At 45.3% G+C, this 19,957-nt stretch overlaps 8 protein-coding genes across 8 annotated transcripts; 5 read left to right on the top strand and 3 right to left on the bottom strand.

The window, feature by feature from the left end:
* Positions 1 to 768: 768 nt before the first annotated feature.
* K450DRAFT_252579 (uncharacterized protein) lies at positions 769 to 2,848 on the top strand. Its single transcript, XM_051590907.1, has 2 exons — positions 769 to 2,228; positions 2,294 to 2,848. The coding sequence occupies exons 1-2, from the start codon at positions 1,045 to 1,047 to the stop codon at positions 2,697 to 2,699; spliced, it is 1,590 nt and encodes a 529-aa protein (XP_051442322.1). The 5' UTR covers positions 769 to 1,044; the 3' UTR covers positions 2,700 to 2,848.
* Positions 2,849 to 5,357, top strand: K450DRAFT_252574 (uncharacterized protein). Its single transcript, XM_051590906.1, has 7 exons — positions 2,849 to 3,528; positions 3,605 to 3,671; positions 3,750 to 4,018; positions 4,084 to 4,162; positions 4,233 to 4,432; positions 4,490 to 4,705; positions 4,833 to 5,357. The coding sequence occupies exons 1-7, from the start codon at positions 2,998 to 3,000 to the stop codon at positions 5,163 to 5,165; spliced, it is 1,695 nt and encodes a 564-aa protein (XP_051442321.1). The 5' UTR covers positions 2,849 to 2,997; the 3' UTR covers positions 5,166 to 5,357.
* A 53-nt stretch (positions 5,358 to 5,410) lies between these two features.
* Positions 5,411 to 6,879, top strand: K450DRAFT_252570 (uncharacterized protein). The gene is made up of 5 exons (XM_051590905.1): positions 5,411 to 5,663; positions 5,802 to 6,017; positions 6,078 to 6,264; positions 6,327 to 6,433; positions 6,491 to 6,879. Exons 1-5 carry the CDS (start codon positions 5,458 to 5,460, stop codon positions 6,663 to 6,665), a joined length of 891 nt encoding a protein of 296 aa, XP_051442320.1. The 5' UTR covers positions 5,411 to 5,457; the 3' UTR covers positions 6,666 to 6,879.
* Positions 6,880 to 7,272: 393 nt separating this feature from the next.
* K450DRAFT_252567 (uncharacterized protein) lies at positions 7,273 to 8,258 on the top strand. The gene is made up of 4 exons (XM_051590904.1): positions 7,273 to 7,400; positions 7,469 to 7,627; positions 7,690 to 7,886; positions 7,965 to 8,258. The coding sequence occupies exons 1-4, from the start codon at positions 7,304 to 7,306 to the stop codon at positions 8,169 to 8,171; spliced, it is 660 nt and encodes a 219-aa protein (XP_051442319.1). The 5' UTR covers positions 7,273 to 7,303; the 3' UTR covers positions 8,172 to 8,258.
* A 1-nt stretch (position 8,259) lies between these two features.
* Positions 8,260 to 13,747, top strand: K450DRAFT_252564 (uncharacterized protein). Its single transcript, XM_051590903.1, has 7 exons — positions 8,260 to 8,902; positions 8,986 to 9,192; positions 9,273 to 11,030; positions 11,125 to 12,160; positions 12,248 to 12,319; positions 12,390 to 12,700; positions 12,790 to 13,747. Exons 1-7 carry the CDS (start codon positions 8,285 to 8,287, stop codon positions 13,648 to 13,650), a joined length of 4,863 nt encoding a protein of 1,620 aa, XP_051442318.1. The 5' UTR covers positions 8,260 to 8,284; the 3' UTR covers positions 13,651 to 13,747.
* Positions 13,748 to 13,756: 9 nt separating this feature from the next.
* Positions 13,757 to 15,572, bottom strand: K450DRAFT_252559 (uncharacterized protein). The gene is made up of 3 exons (XM_051590902.1): positions 15,230 to 15,572; positions 14,788 to 15,121; positions 13,757 to 14,533 (listed from the first exon to the last, which is right to left on the bottom strand). Exons 1-3 carry the CDS (start codon positions 15,422 to 15,424, stop codon positions 13,962 to 13,964), a joined length of 1,101 nt encoding a protein of 366 aa, XP_051442317.1. The 5' UTR covers positions 15,425 to 15,572; the 3' UTR covers positions 13,757 to 13,961.
* A 1,204-nt stretch (positions 15,573 to 16,776) lies between these two features.
* Positions 16,777 to 17,819, bottom strand: K450DRAFT_252551 (uncharacterized protein). The gene is made up of 3 exons (XM_051590901.1): positions 17,705 to 17,819; positions 17,345 to 17,629; positions 16,777 to 17,285 (listed from the first exon to the last, which is right to left on the bottom strand). Exons 1-3 carry the CDS (start codon positions 17,738 to 17,740, stop codon positions 16,989 to 16,991), a joined length of 618 nt encoding a protein of 205 aa, XP_051442316.1. The 5' UTR covers positions 17,741 to 17,819; the 3' UTR covers positions 16,777 to 16,988.
* A 553-nt stretch (positions 17,820 to 18,372) lies between these two features.
* On the bottom strand, positions 18,373 to 19,761 carry K450DRAFT_201281 (uncharacterized protein; the record flags this gene model as incomplete). The annotated part of the gene is made up of 3 exons (XM_051584660.1): positions 18,373 to 19,294; positions 19,359 to 19,525; positions 19,591 to 19,761. The coding sequence occupies 3 exons, from the start codon at positions 19,759 to 19,761 to the stop codon at positions 18,373 to 18,375; spliced, it is 1,260 nt and encodes a 419-aa protein (XP_051442315.1).
* Positions 19,762 to 19,957: the final 196 nt, after the last annotated feature.

The raw sequence follows: 19,957 nt of genomic DNA, 5'->3' as shown, positions 1-19,957 counted from the left end.
GGAACAACCATTGAAACTTTTTTTTTTAAGAAAACAAAAAAGCCGCAACAGTCAGCATCGAAGCAGCCGAGAATGTGTCGAGCCCTTTTCTATCACCAATAAAGTGCCTCAGTAGGCCACCCAATCTAATTTTATACCTTTGTGTGATGGTTTTCCAAACCCGAGGTTAAGGAGTGACTGCCGTGTAGCAGGCTGGGTGGTATGACTTTTTTGTCAAATGGAATATTATCAAGTCATTACGTGAGTAATTCATATTAATGTGGATGTAGCCTTGTAACCACTGGTAGCTTGTTCCCTTCTGTCCAGCTCGGTAACCACGGGCAAAACCCCGGCCGATGGATGAATGTGTTAGCCTTCTCAATATGGGTACGTCACACTTTCCTGCGAACCATGGCTTGCAAAAAAGAATATTCCAACCCTTCAAGCCTCCAATTTTCAAGGTCTTCAGAATGTGTCATAATGGCGTTTGTCATACCAACGGCCGAACCTGAGACAACCGATCAAAAAAATCTTTCGTTACTTTACAAATCATAAGTTGTTTTATACAAAGGCGTTACAGATCAGACCATGACGCTTTCATGAATTAAAAACGACCGACCTATATTCAAAAATCCAAATTCTGAGGGAAGAGATATGAGCGAACACAATGTAGGATAGTGAATCATTGATCTTTTAGAGCTCATCATAACTCAATCTTCTTTCTTCACACCTTAAATTACACCTATCTTGTTCTAAAAAAAAAAGTGGGCTTTACAAACAACCAAGGCAACTGGCGCTTTAATTGGTTCACTGGGAACAAAAAGTTTCACTTCATTGGCTGTCACTTTGGGTTACGATTGGCTCTTTCATTTTAAGAAACAATAACAAAACCGGTTTGAAAACGTTTCGAAACAGTTGTTGTGATTTTCTGACCCAAGATCATCACTGACCAAGCTCAGTCCAATCCCCAACCCTTTGCAGTGGGGATACGTTTACATATATACTTTTTATTTTTATTTTTTTTACCTACGCCGAGAATCTTGCTCCTGCCCATTCCATACAACCATGCGAGAACCCAATTTCTCTCTACCAGCTCAGAATAGAGCGGCTGTAGTCATCACATCGACATTGTATGATCGACGAGCATTGGACTGTACCGCCATTCTCCCACTTATCAACTCATTGACACACTTGACTTACATGACCTCGACATCACCACGAATAAGAGAAATACTGGTATTGGATGGCGGTCTGGAAAGACTTGTGCGAATTCTTCATTCGGCTGGCTCGATTAAACCTGGTGATCGCAAAAGTATGTGGAAGTGGAGTCTTGCCTTCCAGTGCGTTGTCAATGTTGGAGTCCGTGGGTCTGAGCAAATAAGGACACGGGTTGTTCAAGCCGGTATGATCCCTGTCATTGTTGCTGTGCTAGACAATTTTTTCAAGACCATGGAGCAAGTCAAGATGGAGAAGGAGAAGTGTAAACTCCTGTTTCAACAACAACCAGGAGCAAGTGGTGACAGCACTACATCCGAAGTGGATCCTTTATCTTTGCATCCTTCTCATACTCGATCTACACCCATTCACCCCTCACGGCCGTTATTTACACCCATGAATGCCGATCCAAGACGCAATTTTGCTGAAAATGAGAATAGATCGCCCTCGCAACCTAACCTCATGCGACCACTAGCTACCACGTTTACCAGCCCTTCCGATGTATACCCAATCGATCGAACCAACCATGATGTGGGCGATTACGCAGCGAATGAACATCCTAGAGGAGACCAAGTTATCAATGGCACCAACCTGTGGATGGAATCCCGGCCCAATCTGTCTCCGCCATCCTCCTCGTCAGCAAGAAGAACGACCTTCCCACTGCGAAGTACGCCAACTCCGATCCAACCCCAATCTACTACCAACAATACGATACCACTTTTAGATGCATTGTCGACCGATGCGCCACTTCATCGCGATGAAGACATACTTCTTTCACTTCAACTTCTTGCATATATTTCCAAATACCCACACCTTCGAACCCATTTTCATGAACATGCTCCTTGTAACGTCTTTTCCCTGGTTGAAAAGTTCACGCATCGACTTCATCCACCTGCCATTCAATATTGGGCTGGCGTGATCATGCGCAATGCTTGTCGAAAGGATGAGAGCCGTGGTGGTGTTCGACAATGTGCTTTTATGCAATGCGGTCGATGGGAACGTTACCCTCGAGAGTTCGCAAAATGTCGACGATGGTACGTTTTTATCTTCTTCATGATGACAAATACTGCTCCGACTTTTTCTGACCCTTCCATTGTAGTCGTAAGGCCAAGTATTGTAGTAAACAATGTCAATCAAAAGCTTGGAGTGAAGGGCATAGGTGGTGGTGTGTTGAACGAACTCACACATCATCATCGCACTTCAATGCGCAAGCATCTACTGGTGTATCCACCCCAATTGAAGAACCAAGTGAAAATCCACAAACAACGACTGAACCAGTCATAGCCATCAATGAACAACCTATTGGAATGGAAAGAGCCACCACACCTGCCGTAACCGCCGAACCACCCAATACAGCCATTCCTCCCAACGAGCCACCGCCTACCATTGTTCAACGTACTTTTGGTAACCCTCCCACTCACCCCAACTTACCTTTTAGCGAACTGACTCGTGGTATGTCAGTACAAGATAACCTTGAGAGACATGGAATGGACGTCCAAGAGTGATTGGGTCCCCTTTGTATTTTTTTTTTCTTTGAAGGTAACAATAAACGTCCCAACCAAAAATTCATCTAGGTGGTGCATTCCTACTGGCTGCAATGGAAATGTTTGACGGAAAAGAACTGACAAAGGGCGAAACAAAAAAAAGAACTTCTTTTATTGACTGGCATTTTCAGTCTCTCCGTTCCGCAGCCCTTTGACGTGGAGCAACCGTGTCCAGTTGAACTGATCAGCCTCGCTTGCAGCATTCTCTTTTCTGCTGTTCATTCATATTTCATTAAAGAAAAAAAAAAAATAGTTGGACATGACCACCTCTGACGTCTCCTCCACAAATAAGCCTTCTCCTGATCACCGCAACGGTGTGGTTCACAGAAAGGGTCTTGCACAAACATCAATGCTAGATCCATCTCCCGATTCTGTACATGTTCGCAAGCGCGACCATGTCCTTCAAACCACGGATGATGACCGACAGGAGATGGGAGACTTCAACTCCAATAGCGACTCGAAACCATCTGACCGACCGCAATCCCTCTCTCCAAATGATGTCCCCAACTTCATGTTGCTCATCGTCTTGTATCTACTCCAGGGCATTCCTGTTGGCCTCTCCTTCGGATCCATACCATTCTTATTGAAAGCCAAGATGTCGTATTCTGAGATTGCCATCTTTTCTCTCTCTTCATGGCCATACTCTCTAAAACTGTTATGGTCTCCTATTGTCGACGCTATTTACTGGCCTGAGCTGGGCCGTCGAAAGTCTTGGATCATTCCTATCCAAACGCTGACGGGAATACTGTTTTTGGCGTTGGGATGGCATATTGATGCCATTATGGCTGAGGTAAGCCAGCGCATTCTTCAGAAGCAAACCTCATTTGTTGGGGAACTAACAGCGTATCCGACGTTTATTCATACAGGATAACATCAATATCTACTTCATTACCACTCTTTTCTTGGTCACCATATTCTTTTGCGCGACACAAGGTAAAAAGCAAAACGACGCTTTACTGCCAAACATTCCCGTCTGCAATGAACCCCTTTGATTAAATGCCTCCTTTACAGATATCGCCGTAGATGGATGGGCATTGACCCTGTTGTCAAAGGATAGTTTGTCCTATGCTTCCACTGCTCAGACCATTGGTTTGAATACCGGCTATTTCCTGTCCTTCACTGTGTTCTTGGCGCTCAATTCAGCCGAATTCAGTAACAAGTACTTGCGCTCAGCTGAAAATGTTGCTGAAGTTGGGGTCATGCCACTTGGCACCTATATGATTTTTTGGAGTGTGATGTACCTGCTTATTACCGCTTGGTTACTCATTGTGAAAACTGAGGTAAGTGTCTGGCGACTGAATTCGCGGTCCTTGAGCGCAGTCGCTTATGCCTCTCCAATATTCAGCGTCAATCCACCTCAGACGAAGATCTTTTAGGCATTAGAGGTGTCTACCATACTATCTGGAAAATTTGCAAATTACCACGTAAAGTATACCGTTGGTTCAATCATCCATTGAAGCTTGAGAAGCTCATATCCCGTCCCTCCACTCTTAGATATGAAATCTTTTGTTACTATCCTATTGGTAGCCAAGATTGGATTCATCTGCAATGAAGGCGTTACTGCTTTGAAACTTTTGGAGAAAGGGTTTTCGAAAGAAGATCTTGCGCTGGCCGCGCTTTTGGACTTCCCATTCCAAATCGTTTTTGGATACTATGCTGCGAAATGGAGTAGCGGACCCAAGCCGTTGAGACCTGTATGTAGTATACTTGCTATACCCCGTTACCACTGTGAGCTAATATCCTCGTTTTAGTGGCTTTACGCTTTCTATGGCCGTTTGACCTGCGCTGTTCTGGGCATGCTAGTCGTATACTTTTACCCTGAGGGCCAATCTATCTCACTTTTCTACTTTTGTGTCATCATGTTATCCACTGTGCTCAGCTCCTTCATGTCTACTGTACAATTCGTCAGTATCTCTGCCTTCATGACTAGCGTAGCTGATCCTTTGATTGGAGGTACATACATGACGGTAAGTTCAATATGCTATGCATTGAAACAAAAATGGTGTACGCAGTGAAGTACACCATTTTACATAATGGTTCAACCTCTTTTGAAAAAAGTCCGTGAACGAGATTATTAATCCGCTCTGTTTCCAGCTTCTGAACACGTTCAGCAACTTTGGTGGAACCTGGCCCAAGTTTTTTGTCTTGGAAGCGGTGGACAAGTTTACTGTCACTACGTGCAGTGTACCTAACGCTGATGGATCAGAGATGTCGTGCATGACCGAAGCTGCCAAAATCGCCTGTCAGAAGTTGGGAGGAACCTGCATAAACCAACAAGATGGATACTATTATGCTGGCAGCCTTTGCGTCTTACTCGGCATTACTCTCCTTGTGCTCTTTGTGAAGCCTGCCATCTTGAAGATCCAAACCATACCCAAACACATGTGGAGATTGAAGGCAGCAGAAGACGAAAAGTCAAGTTTGTAGAGGTGCCGTATATCATCCAACCGATATCATTTTTGGTCAAAAAAAAAAAAAACGCCTAGACGATAGGTCTTAGTAGAAGAAAAACAACTAGTTTTAGAATGTAGGCTTGGAGAACATAGTATTCGAGAAGAACCTCAAGAGAAGTTCAATAAAAAGCAAAGTTTTCAATTTTTTTTTTTTTCAAAACTGCTATTATTACGCGCAAAGGACATGTTGCAAAGTCATATCGGAGATTTTCGCAATCGGGTGCTTCAAACATTCTACTTTGTACTTTCCCCATTGTCATTCTAGAATGAGTCAAAATAAATTTGTCCAGGCCTTCACCGAAGAAGAAAAAAAGGCAGTTCAGGAACTCAAGTCCCAGTTGCCCGAACTCCTCAAGGCTACAGCTCCCGCTACTGACGAGGCACCTCTCAGTACGCTGTGGGGCGTCCCATTGACAGCCGAAGGTGAAGATGAGCGTGTGGACGTTGTGCTTGTCAAATTCTTACGTGCCAGGTAACATTTCTCGTTAATCACTCCTACCTTTTACTTGAGAGCTACGAGATTTCGCTCTTTGCGTCAAAAGAAGGATAACTCTATCGCAGTTGTCCCAGGCGTTTTAACGAGCCGACTTTTATCTGTTATCGTGCCTAGAAATTTGGATGTCAAGGAAGCCTCCATCATGCTTGCAGACTGTCTTATTTGGCGTGCAAAGTTCAAAGCTGACCATGTCTTGCAAGAATCCTTTGACGAAAGTGTCCTTGGCCGTGTTGGCTTTGTTCACAAGACTGATAAGGAGGGCCGCGTTGTGACCTATAACTTGTATGGAGGAGATATCGATCTGGAAGCTGTTTTTGGTGATGTTGAGAAGTAAGTCTCCACAGATTTATCTATATCGTTTGAGCAGAGACTCATTTTTCAATTTACTAGCTTTGTTCGTTGGAGAGTTCAGCTTATGGAAAAGGGCATGCAACATATTGACTTTGTCAATGTCGATTCCATGGTTCAAGTCCACGATTACCTTGGTGTCAGTGTTTTCGGCTCACGCACTCCTAAATCCAAGCAAGCGACAAAGGAAATTATCAAAATTATGCAAGATAACTACCCTGAAGTCCTGGTAAGGACGCTTTCATTACGAATTTTTGCCATGCATGCCATTCACTTATGATGTTCTATTAGGCCAAGAAATTCTTTGTCAATGTTCCTTCTTGGGGAAGTATGATCTTTAAGCTTGTCCGCCCTCTGTTGTCTGAGAACACTGTCAAGAAGTTTGTTATCTGCTCTAGGTAAGTTGAAATATCTAATGTTTCCATGTGTGCAAACATACTCATATTTTTGTACAGCTCCGAGGCTTCAGAGAGCTTGCTTCAACAGATTAGCAAGGAAAATCTTCCAAAGCAATACGGTGGTGACTCTGTGGTTCCAGAGCTCGCTAACCATGACGAAAAGACAAAGGAGAAGGAGGCTCCTCTTCAAAACGACGAAACGGCCGAAGCTGATACTTTGGGTGTCGACTGAGTGCCAAGCACGTCCTTCATCAATAACCTTGCTAGCACTCAATGCATATAACTCCCCACTCTCCATTTGTTTGTCGACCTTATGATTTATTTCCCGTAATAACTAACTATTAGACAAGTCAAATTCAATATCACATAAGTTTCATTAAAAATCAGCAGCATATACATCCTCAGAAGTGATAAAAGTAGGCTACTATGACGCGGTGTATCCTTCGACAGTGAATAATAACTTATATGGAGGCTGGTGAAGCCTTCCTACTGTCATACATCACCCAACTTCAATAGTGTTTGTACTTTCGCTTACTTTCAGTAGGTGGGTCAAGTTTTAGTAGACACAGATGCAAGCTTCGGTGACGTTTTCCTCTCAAGACTTATAAGCAGAATTGAGTACGTGCAATGCGATGGTGTTTATTTTTAGAAATGATGGGTCCTGATAGCTTATTTCAGAAGTCTTCGTAAATACCATCTCACTGGTCAAAGCTAAACTGCTCATGAGTGGTGAACTTCAAGACCAGGCACTCAAAAAAAGCCGATGAAATCCCGTGATTTGTGACTGTATTCATGCCTGGTGTTCGTATATTGGCGACCGGCAAGCGGGTCATCGACACGGCATACCTTTTCTCTCGTCTTGCCCTCAGTATGCTTCGTACAGCTTTCCGACCGCTGGGAACGTCCATTCTTTGCCGAAGCTCAATGTCTTCAGTCAGCGTGGCTCCTAGAGCTATGCCAATTGCCGGTACTTTTATTTTCTCTTTTACTATTATGTCATATATCTCACGCTTCCCACTAACCAACTGTCAACAGCCATAAGTCGCCGCACGATAACACAAAAAACAACACAGTTGCCAAAGTCATGGGTGCTCTCCAAGTCAGTAGTACCAGCGTCCAGTTCGACCATATTGGCCATGGTCATGGCTGCTACTGCTACCCCGCTGGCTATGAAGAAGCCGGTGTTGTGCCAAGGTTGGTAAACAGCCGCAATTCACACATTGGTACGCTGTCATGATACTTATGTTCCTTTACAGCGTTTGCCAGCCCGGTTCAGGAGCCGTTTGACCCTTCTACTAATGTTGGAAACAGAGACAAAGGCGCGGCCAAATCTTTACTACACACCGGCGAGCTCACGTTTGGAGGCTTTCTTGGAGTATGCACTGGGTACTTGATTAAAAAAGTTGGAAAGCTGTTTGCCTTGATGGTTGGTGTGGGCTTTGTTTTTCTTCAGGTAAGGCAAGACCATCTCCTATGACGTGATGTGGAAGTTTTTAATTAACTCCTCCCTTGCGTCGGGACCAAAATTTAGTACTGCTCTTCAAAAGGATTTGTGTCAGTGCACTGGGAAGCGATTGAAAATAATTGGCGAGGAGGATTGGATGCTGATCGGGACGGCCGAGTCAGCAAAGCCGATCTCAAGCGCAAATGGGGTACATTTACTGGGTTTTTGACCCATAATTTGCAATTTAAATCATCTTTCATGGTTGGTTTCTATGCTGGTATTCGCTATGGATAGATTCCTTCCTATGTAAAAAAATTCAGCTGTAGTTTTTGTCATAAAAAGGCTTGTCTTTACCTAACGTGGATTTTTCTCTTGTGTGCCTGCTCACCTTTGTGCAAATCCTCGTCATGGCCGGTACTGTGCCAACCATCTCCATCACCAATCCTGACATGGAGAGTGAGAACTTGGCCCTTACGGCTCCAAACACTCCAGATTCCCCCACTGTCTTTGACATTGTAAAGACCATTGACCATAAAGATTGGGAAACCGAAGCTCCTCTTTCGCTGGATGATGGCAACGATGTGGCCAAAGACCTCGAAGTGGCCAACGGTGACCATCATATCGACAGCGATGATTCGGATGATCTTCATCGCATCGAAACCATTGAGTATGGAAAAAATTCACTGGAATCCGATGAAGACCCTGAGCAGCAACCAAAGACACATGCTACTGCAGATAGCAAGCAAACCACCCCTACTCAAGCTTCTTCGAGAAAGTTACCCGAAAGTATCATTCAGGATGAAGAGACGCTCTCATTCGTAGCTCTTTCTCAGTTCTACAATGAGAAATCCATTCTGATTACCGGTGTCACAGGCTTTATAGGAAAAGCCGTTTTATGGAAACTGCTAAAGTCACTGCACGAACCGATTGAGAAAATATATGTCTTGATTCGTCCGTCTGGAACGCATCGTAAATCTACTTCTCGTCCATCCGATCGATTGCATCAAGAAGTACTTTCAAATAAAGTGAGTCACTGGATCAAACGACAGCAGCCTTTATCCAATTCTCCCAACACGAATATTTAACCTTGTTACTTTTTTGCACATAGGCTTTTGTCAACCTCCGGAGAACGTTTGGAGCTACAGCATTTGATCGATTGATCAAGGAAAAAGTCCAGGTCGTAGTGGGTGATTTGAACTCGCCATCTTTAGGCCTGTCTGATGCCGACCGAGCTGCCATTATCAAGAACGTCAATGTGGTAATACACTGTGCCGCCAGCATTGACGGAAAAGAACGATTGGATACCGCAACAATGGTAAGCAATGTTTGTTTACAAAGGATCTACTATACATACATGGCAGGCAACATAGCTGACTTTTCCCCCCCCCCCAACAGACGAATGCAATTGGAACAATGCGGTTGATGGATTTAGCGGATGAATGTGCACATATGAAATCGTTTGTTCACTTGTCTCCAGCCACTACACCAAATGATTATTCGTCAGCATCAGGTTCACCAGTACAAGAACGCATATACCCATTGGGTTTGGGGGATCCAGAGACTCTTTTGAACCAAACTCTCGGCATGGACGTGGAAGAGATGACTCAAATGACCCAACGAGTCTTGCAATACTTTCCCAATACTTATTTATACACAAAGGCACTTGCTGAGCATTTACTGTTGAAGCGAGCTGAATCGAAACGTGTTCATGAAGAAAATGGTACACGAGAACAATATCCCATCGCCATCATGCGTATCAGCGCTGTTGGTGCTGCTGTCTCCGAACCATTGGTTGGATGGGCCGATAGCGTTGCTGGCCCGTGTGGCATGATTCTACTCATTGGCAAAGGAATGCTGCCAATTCAAGCGAGTGATGGAGACAACCTCTTGGACATTGTGCCTGTTGATTACGTCGTTCGCTTGATACTCGGATGCGCTGCTTCCATCAAAGCTCCCGGTACTGAATTCATCCCTCCCTACCCCGAGTACATTCATTCCTCTACAGATCAAGTTACACGCCCACCTTCTCTTGCTGGTTCGGTATCCAATGATTCTACAAGACCTCCTTCCAGTGTCACTTCTCCGAGCTATCAGCGATCATCCACCGCAACGTCTCGATCATCTCGTCCTCTCTCCCAAAACTTCGAAGCCAAAGATACCACCTATTTCCCTTACATTTACAATGTCTCAGTACAGTCATTGGACCCAATTTCTTGTCGTGATGGCTATGATATCATCCGTGAATATTGGACACGAGCAACCTCAGTGGTCATTCCTACTTCTCAAGCGTATTTCTCACCTCCTCCTAACTCGGGTGGTCTCTCCCGTGCACGTACTATGATGCGTACCTTGACCAGTATGGTGGGTAGTGTACCTACTAGCAGCGGAGATGCCTTGACGGGTATACCTAAACGTAGCTCTCAGAGATTGAGCCGCATTATTGAGAAAGCGTCCAAGCTATCTGAAGGAACCAAGGGATTTGCACGCCAGTCAGCCGTTTTCCTGGATCACCATGTACGCGAGTTGAAACTTCTGTTAAGTCAAGCTGACAACCGAGGCGACTATGACTTGCAAGATATTATACCTGATGATGCTGGCCCAACATTCTGGAAATCGTATCTCCTGGATGCTAGTTATGGTGTCCACTACTATGTTGGTCAAGAAACTGGCCTTCGCAACAACAATTTGCCGGCTGGTTGGGATTGTGCCATTCGACCTCGCGCTACGCTATTGTATCAAGGAAATACGTTGCATCAGCTCGTTATTGACCGTCGAATCCACAGCGCCATCTTCTCCCTTGCCCAGGTTAACCAGCGTATAGAACGCATGGTTTCCCATGTGGAAGATGCTGTCATCAAGCCTAACCATGGGCAAATACGACCCAAGAACGCCTTAGAAGCGGAAGCTGTGAAGAAACACGACGAGGAATGGCTGACTGATCTGGATGATGCTCTGGCTGATTGGTGTGAGGATGTATTGACAAAGGATGCTCCAGACGGCAGCACCGAACTTGGTCGCTGGAGAGTCAAAATTGGCGACAATGATGAGGCTGTCAAAGTGCTTGTTCTGAACGACAAACGTGTTGGCGCTAGTCTCAAGCAAATTGTCCAAAATGCTGGCGTTCCACAGCAAACCGGAATTAATGAAGCCATGGTAAGTTAAGAGAGCGTTCTCATGCCTTAGAACCATCCGTAGTCAGCCGCTGTACGTTATAATGTCTTACATTTTTTTTTTACCCTCGCCTTAGAAAATTCTCTTGCGAATGAGAGAGCGCACTCAACTCTCTTACGTTTGGTTCGCTGGATCGTTCCTCAAGAGCCTGCTCGGTGACATGTTTGAAAGTGTTCGTGTGCAAGAACAGGATATCGCAAAGGTACGACAAGCTATTCAAGGAAAGCGAGTTGTATATGTACCAGTCTACAAGACTGTCTTAGACCCATTGATGGTGTGGTATACCGTCATTCGATATCAGTTGCCAGTACCCGCCTTGGCATGCGACGAATTCATGGGTGGCCTCGGTCCGTTATCAGATGTATTCCGACTTGCTGGTGCCTTCTACATTAAGCGTAATGCCAAAGCCAGGTCTCCTTTGAACTCTGCCGTCACAGCCGCTTACACGCAAGTTTTACTGCGTGAACATGGCGCACTCTCTTTTGTCCTTGAGACAGCTCGTTCACGTACCGGCAAGCCTCAAGCTTCGTACCCTGATGGCCTGGTTAGCATGATTTTGGAAGCTGCCCTCCAGCATAATCAAAGTCGACTTTCACAACACTCTATGGACTCCGACACTGCGCCTGCTTCGCCTATTTCCCCCAGCTCTCCCAACCCAGAGGGTCTTGTCGGTCAAAAAGATGTCGTTTTTGTTCCTATCAATATCACTTATGAAAAGATTCCTGAGCTTTCCACATTGGTGGATGAAGTCCTTGATCAACGTCCACAATCTCAAGCAACATCGCTGCGTCTTCCTATGCGAGGTGTCACCCGACCCAGTGAAGCAATGGACAAACGTCAGAAGACCTTGGAAGGTAACCAAGCTAGCCATGGCCGTTACGGCCGGGCCCTTGTTGGTTTTGGCGAGGTGATTAGTGTCCAAAACATGGCCGCGGAAGTCAACAGCACCCTCAAGTTGCCTGTGTTTGGAGCTCTTGCCGAGGATGAGGCCATGGTTCAGAAGATAACCAAGAACATTCAACAGAATCAACGGGATGCTCTCATTATTTCTCCTGTCGGTCTTGTTTCAGCTATTATTTTGTATGGAAGAGCCACTGGTGGTGTCCATCTGGGTAAGTGATCGGCTGGCCCTTGCAAGTTTAGCTTCGAGATGCCCTTGACTGACCTCCATTTTTTTTTTTTTTTTGGGGTAAATTCAGGCAAAATACGAGATTTGTTAGAATGGCTTTGCACAGAGATCAAGCAGCGTGGATTAAAGTTGGATTGGCAAGGTAAGAAAAGCTGTAAAATGGACAATATCTCATTTTCATCGACGTTGGTACTAATGGTAAACGATCGTAGACGGTCAAGATCTAGACGCGATCATCTTCAATGCCTTCAAAATATTAGATGAACAACGAAACCTCATCATAGAAGGAAGGGAAGTGAACGACGAGACCAATATTCGGGTGAACGACCACGCCGACAATGTGATGACCTTGTCATACCATGCCAACCAAATTGTTGATCCTTTCCTATGTGAGGCGTTCTTCTCTGTGGTGTACTTGTCATTCACATCTGCTACGGTTGCCAAGGAGGAAATCATGGATCGATTCCGGTTCCTTGTTCAGATGTTTGAGCAAGAATTTGTCATTAAATGGGACATTGACGAGGTAAGGCTTTTTAAAAGGGTGGGGGGTTTGGAATGGTTAGTGTGGCATTTCCTGACATGTTTACTAAAACCTCTACCTCTTCGGTTTAGAAATTTGCATCCATTCTCGACTCTTTTGTGGCCAAAGGTATCATCAAAATCGACTCCAGCAAGCCCAGCGAACTCATTTTGGCGGTGGGATTGGAAACAGATGCATTGCAATATGAGCGCCTCATCTTCTTGGCCTCGTTGGTCTATCCTACAGTGGATGCTTACTGGATTACATCGTGCTCACTGTCTGCTCTAGAAGCAGTTCCATCACTGCCTCGTAGCATTGTACCACTTCTTTGCCAATGGATTGCTACGCACCTGATTAGCGGACGGCGAACTATCTATCGTGAAGTTCTCTCCACGGAAGCCAGTCGCACCGCAGTAGATGTCTTCATGGCACTTGGATTTGTGTCTGAAACGCAAGCCAAGGAAAAATTGTCGCCTGATGCCCAGATGCTGTTGCACGAGTTGGGTATCTCCACCAGTGAGACTCTCATTGAACTGAATGGACAGAACAGCGAAGGAGGAGCGACTCCGGTATCGCCTGTGGACCCGGAAGGCATGATGCGAGCGCTTATGGCGCAAATCCAAATGAACCGAGCCAACTCCAATATGGCGGATCTATGCCAGCAGATTGATTCTTATCGACTTGGTGCGGCGTCTCAGCGTGAGAGCTTCCAGAATGCCCAGGTGTTCAACAAATGCCAAAAGCAAATCAAGGGCATCCTACGCGCCAACAGCGATACTAGCTTTGCTCAACGTCGTGGCCACCAGCTGGTCGAACAGGAGGAAGACATGGTCCAACTTGTCTATGCATTGCGCCAGGGTAGCGCTTCTAATACCACTTTGGATGCTTCTGGAAAGTCTATCCGCAGAGTGTCGGAAGCATACAACCTTCAAAAATCCTCCTCCACATCGTAGAAACCACCCTCTTTAGATATTTACCCATAGTTCGCACTATGCCATCTTACATACATCATAAATAATAAATGACATTTACATTACATTCATGAATAGATTCGCGCCGTTGTATTTTTGCTTAAACTGAATTTATTTCGAGGGGTAAAACTACAAAAGTGGGGGGGGGGAATATCAGTGAGTGTGCGCATCTGCACGTATGTGAAGAATGAGAGATCTGGTATTTCTATATACAAAGAAGTGTAAAGGCAAAAACATAAATTAAAGAAACAGAAACGGTACAGCATAACGCCAGGGAGGCGGCATTGAGTTGCTTAGAAGTCGGCTTCAAGAGTGAAGTCCTTCTCGCTCTTGTCCTTGTTCATGACACCAGCGCGTTGGTAGTCAGACACACGCTTCTCGAAGAAGTTGGTCTTGCCTTGGAGGGAGATCATATCCATGAAGTCGAAGGGGTTGGTGACCTTGTAGTGCTTCTCACAACCCAAGGACACTAAAAGACGATCGGCAACGAATTCAATGTATTGGCACATAAGGACGGAGTTCATGCCAATGAGGGCAACAGGCAAAGCATCGCTCAAGAACTCTTGCTCAATCTCAACAGCTTCCATGATGATCATCTTGACACGTTCCTTGCTAGGTTGGTTGCGGAGGAGAGAGAAGAGGAGACAAGCAAAGTCAGTGTGCAAGCCTTCGTCACGAGAGATCAGTTCGTTGGAGAAGGTCAAGCCAGGCATGAGACCACGCTTCTTGAGCCAGAAGATGGAGGCAAAGGAGCCAGAGAAGAAGATACCTTCGACAGCAGCGAAAGCAATCAAACGTTCAGCAAAGGAGTCGTTGCTGGAGATCCACTTGAAAGCCCAGGCAGCCTTCTTGGTAATGCAGGGAACTGAGATGGAAGTGAAACATGTGACGTCAGTAAAATGAATGGAACAACAAAAGGCGTCTACCAACTGGACCGACCCCCTCATCCCATGGCTAGGCGAATTTACGCGCGTGAATGGGTAGTACGAATTTCAACATCAGTACGCGTTCGTGATATTTTTTCATTCACAGCGCATGAATTGTACACCACAAGCCATTGACAGAGAGGGATGGCCCGGTTCAGTTGGATTGTTTGGGAGATGGGTCAAATATACATACTGGTATCAATAGCGTCAAACAGATACTCTTTCTCTTGAGAGTCCTTGATGTAGGTATCGATGAGAAGTGAGTAGGTCTCAGCGTGAACATTCTCCATCATAACTTGGAAGCCGTAGAAGCACTTGGCTTCAGGGATTTGGACTTCACCACAGAATCGCTCGACGAGATTCTCATTGACAATGCCATCAGAAGAAGCAAAGAATGCAAGGACATGGGAGATGAAGTAACGTTCATCCTTGGTCAAGCGATTGTCCCAATCATTCTGATCCTTGGAAAGGTCAATCTCTTCAGCAGTCCAGAAAGAAGCTTCGGCCTTCTTGTAGAATTGCCACACCTGAAATAGAATTAAAGATAGTGTTAGGCACCGAATGTAGGGTCCACGCGTTCCGCGCGCGATAACACGAATGAATTCGCGTCCTTAAAGCCCCAAACCATTGCATACCTCATGATACTTGATAGGGAAGAGAACGAAACGTCTGGGGTTGGGTTTGAGGATAGGTTCTTCCAAACGAATCTTAGCGACTTCGCTGTTCTCCTTCTTGGCAAGCTGCTGAGTGAAGTGGACACTGGGCTTCTCAGAGTCAGTAAGAGTCATCTCAGAAAGAAGGTTTGAAGTCTTGTCAATAGAGGCAGCCATTTAGAATTATATGTGTTGGAGGAAAGAAGACGTGTTTGAAAGTCTAGGAAAACCGTAGCGCAGCAAAAATTTGTGCCCTTCCAATTTATAATCGCGCGACACGTGACTCGCTTTTTCGCGCCTACGCGTTTGGAATTTGCACCTTAAATTCTAATTTTACAATAAACGCGCCGTGATTATTCAAATCTTGCTCAGCGAACGACACTCCGATGAAACGGTCGCCGATGAAGTGCGAAGCGCCGCATCTTTTGATGTGTCATACACGACTAATACAAGTCCTAATAGGCTTATGGAGTGGAGAGAGTCGTTAGAACTTTCTGCCGTCGTGGTGTCATGCATAGATTCATTTGATAAGCTGGTGCTAGACTCCCAGCCCTTAACCATTGTCAAGGGGGCTGGCTGGCTCATCGACCACTGTGCAGATGGCCTGGAACGTGTCTTTATCCCCAAGACTTGCGTTCTTCCAGCCTATATTCACTGGTACGTTTAAAGCCGTGTCCTAGCTGATGTGAGGGCAATGCGGCTGTGCAGAAGATGAGAGTGTTGCATGACGTACATGGTCAAACACAGTACAGATAGCCAGCCCCACTTGAAACAACAAGAGGATTCACTACATTCCTCTCAATTCTTTAATATTGAAGTGATCTCGCGTCGGTCTAAGCAATGATCAAATACGCTTCCTTGAACAGACCAACCGTTGAGGCTTGGCCACCACCATTCAGCCTTTCTACCTCTTGCGCGTACACCTCATCCCATTCCAGTCGCCTTTAGCTACCAATTGTAAAAGCTATTGCATGGACGTCAATCTAGTCGACTTCCTTGTAACATCATACTGGTTCTGAAGAATTGTCTGCTCACTGTAGTGACACCAGCAGCGGGCTAACAAAAAAGTTTTCATAGGAATCGATTGGTTGGATGAAGCGTGTTCCGAAACTGGTGAGAAGTAGGGTGTGCCACTGATGGTGTTTGAGATTGTCAAGCAGTTTCGCAGTGGATGATGATCATTACGACATATGGAGAATAATGAACCAGCTGATCGTCCGTACGCATTGATATATTAAAAAGCTTGAACCACGAAGAGGACAAATATGCATATACGAGAGCAATCAGACGGTGAACCGAAAGGCAAGGAAGGGTCATTACATCAGATCAGACATTTCAGGACACTCAGGGTCGGTCGGTCCATTGTGGCATGCAGCCAGCGTTGGTCCCTTCATAGCCAATTTCCTGTCCTGTAGAAAAAGAATTCCCACTGCACATGAAACCTCCCCCTTGAACGTGGCCACTACCTCATTCCAAGATCGCTGCTACTCATGTCAAGCGAACAGAACAACTCAATACAATTCACATAACTTTAATAGCGATAAGATGGTCACAAATATAGATAGTCATTATTTTTCGTTTTCTTGTTACTCTGATGGCAGGAGAGAAGATGGGGAGGTGATTCTGTGGGATGGCAGGGTGGGTGGGTTGGATTTTTTGGATCGTTCTTTCATTTGTCTCTCCTGGCTAGGAGGGCCGTCAAGGTCGCAAATAAATATACAAAAGGGCGGGCGGGCGGTATTTAAGAAGATTTCTTGGCCTTGGATGCTTTCTTGGTGGTGGCAGCAGTTTCTTTGGCAGCTGGCTTGGATTCCTTTGCTGATTGTCGTCCTCGCTTCTTCTTTGGCTCTTCCTCAGTCTTTTCTTCGACTTCTACCTTTGGCTCAGCCTTTGTTCGCTTCTTTCCCTTGGTGGGTTCTTCTTTCTTCTCTTCAACCACTGGGGACGATTCATCGGATGCATCAGCATGTTTTGCCTTGTAGGCTGCCAGTTCCTTCTTATGACTCTCCATTGCAGTAGCTGCCTTTTGTGTCCATGCCTGTAACCACACCATAGTCAGTACACGTTCGTTCATTCGTAATGCTTACTCCCCCTTACCTTTTTCTGCTTTTCACCAAGTTTACTCCATTCATCGGACAAAAGAGCCGTTATCTCCTTGTGATTCAAGTTGGGTTTCTCGCTGGTCAACTTAGAACGACGGTCATTGGAGAAAAGGAAGTAGCTACCGGGAGGTCGCTTGGGGGCATTGGGATCCTTAGGCTTGCTCTTCTTCTTTCCGTCTTCCAATTCCGAAGCGGCAGTGACTTCCAGTGAGCCAACCTTCTTGATCAGTTCGGCGGTAGCGAGCAAGCTCTGTGCTGCAGCTTCCAGAGCAACAGTAAGCTAAGGTAAAAGGATGGAAGGATTATTATTTGGGGTGCAGTCGCGTGATGACACGATAAAAGGAACGTGATTTACCTCTTGCTTGAGAGAGTCGGAAGGTTTGGATGTCATGAATAAAAAATTGCGCGGGGTGAGAGAAAGAAAGATGGCGCAGAAGATGCCCAAAATCGCCGGCTTTTCTGGCCAAAAAAATTGCAAAAGCGCCAAAAGAAAAAAAAGTTTCAGGTTGCGCTGCGCTTGTGCCCAGTCAAGTGGTCCAACCCACGTCAATCCATATCCTCTTTTTTTCAATGATCCCTTTGCTTCTTGATATGATGTACCACAAGAATATATCAAGTCTTGAACTGCTGGAAGTTTTTCTACATTTCTCCAAGTTGGCTAATCTGGAGGTTGAACATTCGTAACATCCAAGCTGAAAAACTTCTTCGCAGTCCAGGTACAGAAAACTGCAGCACAAAATATTTATTGCATGTACAGTAGCACTTTGTACACATTCTCGGATTCATTTTCCATTATATGATCTTTAAACATGTTACTTTGCTCATTGCGGCCTGGTTTACAGGGCTCTATCCATTACATCTATATGCATTAAAGTTGTTTATTGGGGCATTGTGCGGTTGGTCAGGTCAAGCCCGCTTGATGCCGAGTTTTTTTTGGTTTAACTACATGTTGACCTTCAGAAATAAAAAAAGTGACATATGCACAAGAGAAAGTTTGTATGAAAATAGGACATGTGCAGCAATTCAAGAAGCTAGACAGGAAGAATTTGGTGGCGACTGTGTTCCTGGTGAACTTGCAGGTGTGGAGCTCGCTGTGGTCGGCTTTTTTCCCGCTGTCGTCTTCCTGGAATGACTGGAAATGGGCAACGTCTCTGCTTTTTTTATTTTACCGCCCTCAATTCTTTTGAAATGTCCACCACGGCGAGGGGATGTAAGCTCACTCCACCGTTCTTGCTCTGAGCCATCGCTTTCGAATTTCCTGGTACTGTCCACAGGACTAAGGGATGTGGTGTCGATGGATTGTGTGTGTTCCTCTGGTTGGTCAAAATGCTCGTAATTTCTCGGTCGTCCAACTCGACGAGATTCAATGCCCTCTCTTCCTTCCTTGGGGGCGTCAGCCAGCTCGGATTTTCTCGGACGCCCGACACGATGACGAGGTGCGGTTGCATTTGATCCTTTCCCCTGTGCATCAGCTAGGTCGGATTTTCTGGGGCGTCCCATACGACGAGGTGACGTATTTACAGTAGTTGTCATTTTTTCCTTCTGTGCAGTGGCCATATCAGATTTTCTTGAACGTCCAACTCGTCGAGGTTCTGTCAATCCAATTCGTTCGTCCTCTGCTGCGACCAATTCAGATTTTTTACCCCGTCCTGCTCGACGTGGGAGCTTTATTGCAGCGGATGACGATGGCTCGGTGAGTGTTGAACCATTGGGTGCAGATTCGTCGGTTGCGAATGGAGCAGGGATCTGTACGGCAGGCTCCGACTCATTCACCTTAGACGCTTGACGATTGGGTTGTCGATCCTTGAGCAACCCCATCTGGCTTGCTGTGTCGTGAAATACTTCATACTGGATCGCCTTTGTTTGTTTATAATGATCATTGGCTTGATGATCTCCCAGATATCCTCGTGCATATTCGGTTTGTATCTTGGTAGCAATCTGTGCACTGGAAGAACGCCAAAGTCGTTAGTACAAACGTTGGGTGTCATTCACATCATAAAGCTACTGACGCTGTTCTTTCTGGTATGATAGACGTATAAGAATCGTAATCGTGATCCAGAATGGGATAAAGAGCATGTAGTATGGATAATTCTCTGACTGTCCATGGTCGTGGTCGTTTTAACTCCGATTGTGAAGGTTCTTGTTCTACTTCGTCGTAAGCTTTATTAATTGTATTCTGATTACAATGACCACATTAGCTCGCGCAATTTTACGTAGTGGGTCCTTTCCGATTTTACGTACCTTGAGGTCATTTACCATCAATTCAGTCTTTTGATTTTTGTCCGCTAACCATGATTTATGCAAATCCAGGAGCAAATCATCTGCATCTCTATTTACGATGGGGCAAGACGCTTTCAACGCTGTCGAAAGGTGATCCGCTTTCAACTGATTTTTCAATATTCCAAGGATCATAGGCTGTATCATAGCCTCGCGGTCTTCACTTGTAAAAATAGCGGGGTCAATGCGCGATATAAAAGCGGTGGTTTGGTCGGCATGGCACTTTCGCAAATAAGTCAGCTCTGTTCTCTAATTATGCAATGTCAATGCAATGAAGGTGAATGAAGGCCAATTTCTAAAAGTTGCTGTTACCAATTGACGTGGAGAAGTG

The sequence above is a fragment of the Umbelopsis ramanniana genome (genome assembly GCF_025399195.1).
Source record: "Umbelopsis ramanniana AG unplaced genomic scaffold K450scaffold_51, whole genome shotgun sequence".
NCBI lineage: Eukaryota > Fungi > Mucoromycota > Umbelopsidomycetes > Umbelopsidales > Umbelopsidaceae > Umbelopsis > Umbelopsis ramanniana.
The sequence above is the reverse complement of the archived record's forward strand: the minus strand, read 5'-3'. Positions and strand labels throughout refer to the sequence as shown.

Excerpts from the sequence above, each read along its gene's own strand:
- K450DRAFT_252574 (XM_051590906.1), top strand. The coding sequence starts at position 2,998 with ATGACCACCTCTGACGTCTCCTCCACAAATAAGCCTTCTCCTGATCAC. Across the intron at positions 3,672-3,749 it reads ATTCTTTTGCGCGACACAAG|ATATCGCCGTAGATGGATGG; the intron begins GTAAAAAGCAAA and ends CCTCCTTTACAG. Across the intron at positions 4,706-4,832 it reads TTGGAGGTACATACATGACG|CTTCTGAACACGTTCAGCAA; the intron begins GTAAGTTCAATA and ends CTCTGTTTCCAG.
- K450DRAFT_252564 (XM_051590903.1), top strand. The coding sequence starts at position 8,285 with ATGGCCGGTACTGTGCCAACCATCTCCATCACCAATCCTGACATGGAG. Across the intron at positions 9,193-9,272 it reads GATTGGATACCGCAACAATG|ACGAATGCAATTGGAACAAT; the intron begins GTAAGCAATGTT and ends CCCCCCCAACAG. Across the intron at positions 11,031-11,124 it reads CCGGAATTAATGAAGCCATG|AAAATTCTCTTGCGAATGAG; the intron begins GTAAGTTAAGAG and ends CCCTCGCCTTAG.
- K450DRAFT_252579 (XM_051590907.1), top strand. The coding sequence starts at position 1,045 with ATGCGAGAACCCAATTTCTCTCTACCAGCTCAGAATAGAGCGGCTGTA. Across the intron at positions 2,229-2,293 it reads TTCGCAAAATGTCGACGATG|TCGTAAGGCCAAGTATTGTA; the intron begins GTACGTTTTTAT and ends CTTCCATTGTAG.
- K450DRAFT_252570 (XM_051590905.1), top strand. The coding sequence starts at position 5,458 with ATGAGTCAAAATAAATTTGTCCAGGCCTTCACCGAAGAAGAAAAAAAG. Across the intron at positions 6,265-6,326 it reads ATAACTACCCTGAAGTCCTG|GCCAAGAAATTCTTTGTCAA; the intron begins GTAAGGACGCTT and ends ATGTTCTATTAG. Across the intron at positions 6,434-6,490 it reads AAGTTTGTTATCTGCTCTAG|CTCCGAGGCTTCAGAGAGCT; the intron begins GTAAGTTGAAAT and ends ATTTTTGTACAG.
- K450DRAFT_252567 (XM_051590904.1), top strand. The coding sequence starts at position 7,304 with ATGCTTCGTACAGCTTTCCGACCGCTGGGAACGTCCATTCTTTGCCGA. Across the intron at positions 7,401-7,468 it reads TAGAGCTATGCCAATTGCCG|CCATAAGTCGCCGCACGATA; the intron begins GTACTTTTATTT and ends AACTGTCAACAG. Across the intron at positions 7,628-7,689 it reads GAAGCCGGTGTTGTGCCAAG|CGTTTGCCAGCCCGGTTCAG; the intron begins GTTGGTAAACAG and ends GTTCCTTTACAG.
- K450DRAFT_252559 (XM_051590902.1), bottom strand. The coding sequence starts at position 15,424 with ATGGCTGCCTCTATTGACAAGACTTCAAACCTTCTTTCTGAGATGACT. Across the intron at positions 15,122-15,229 it reads TCCCTATCAAGTATCATGAG|GTGTGGCAATTCTACAAGAA; the intron begins GTATGCAATGGT and ends ATTCTATTTCAG. Across the intron at positions 14,534-14,787 it reads GTTTGACGCTATTGATACCA|TTCCCTGCATTACCAAGAAG; the intron begins GTATGTATATTT and ends CTTCCATCTCAG.
- K450DRAFT_252551 (XM_051590901.1), bottom strand. The coding sequence starts at position 17,740 with ATGACATCCAAACCTTCCGACTCTCTCAAGCAAGAG. Across the intron at positions 17,630-17,704 it reads CCGACTCTCTCAAGCAAGAG|CTTACTGTTGCTCTGGAAGC; the intron begins GTAAATCACGTT and ends CTTTTACCTTAG. Across the intron at positions 17,286-17,344 it reads TTGGTGAAAAGCAGAAAAAG|GCATGGACACAAAAGGCAGC; the intron begins GTAAGGGGGAGT and ends GTGTGGTTACAG.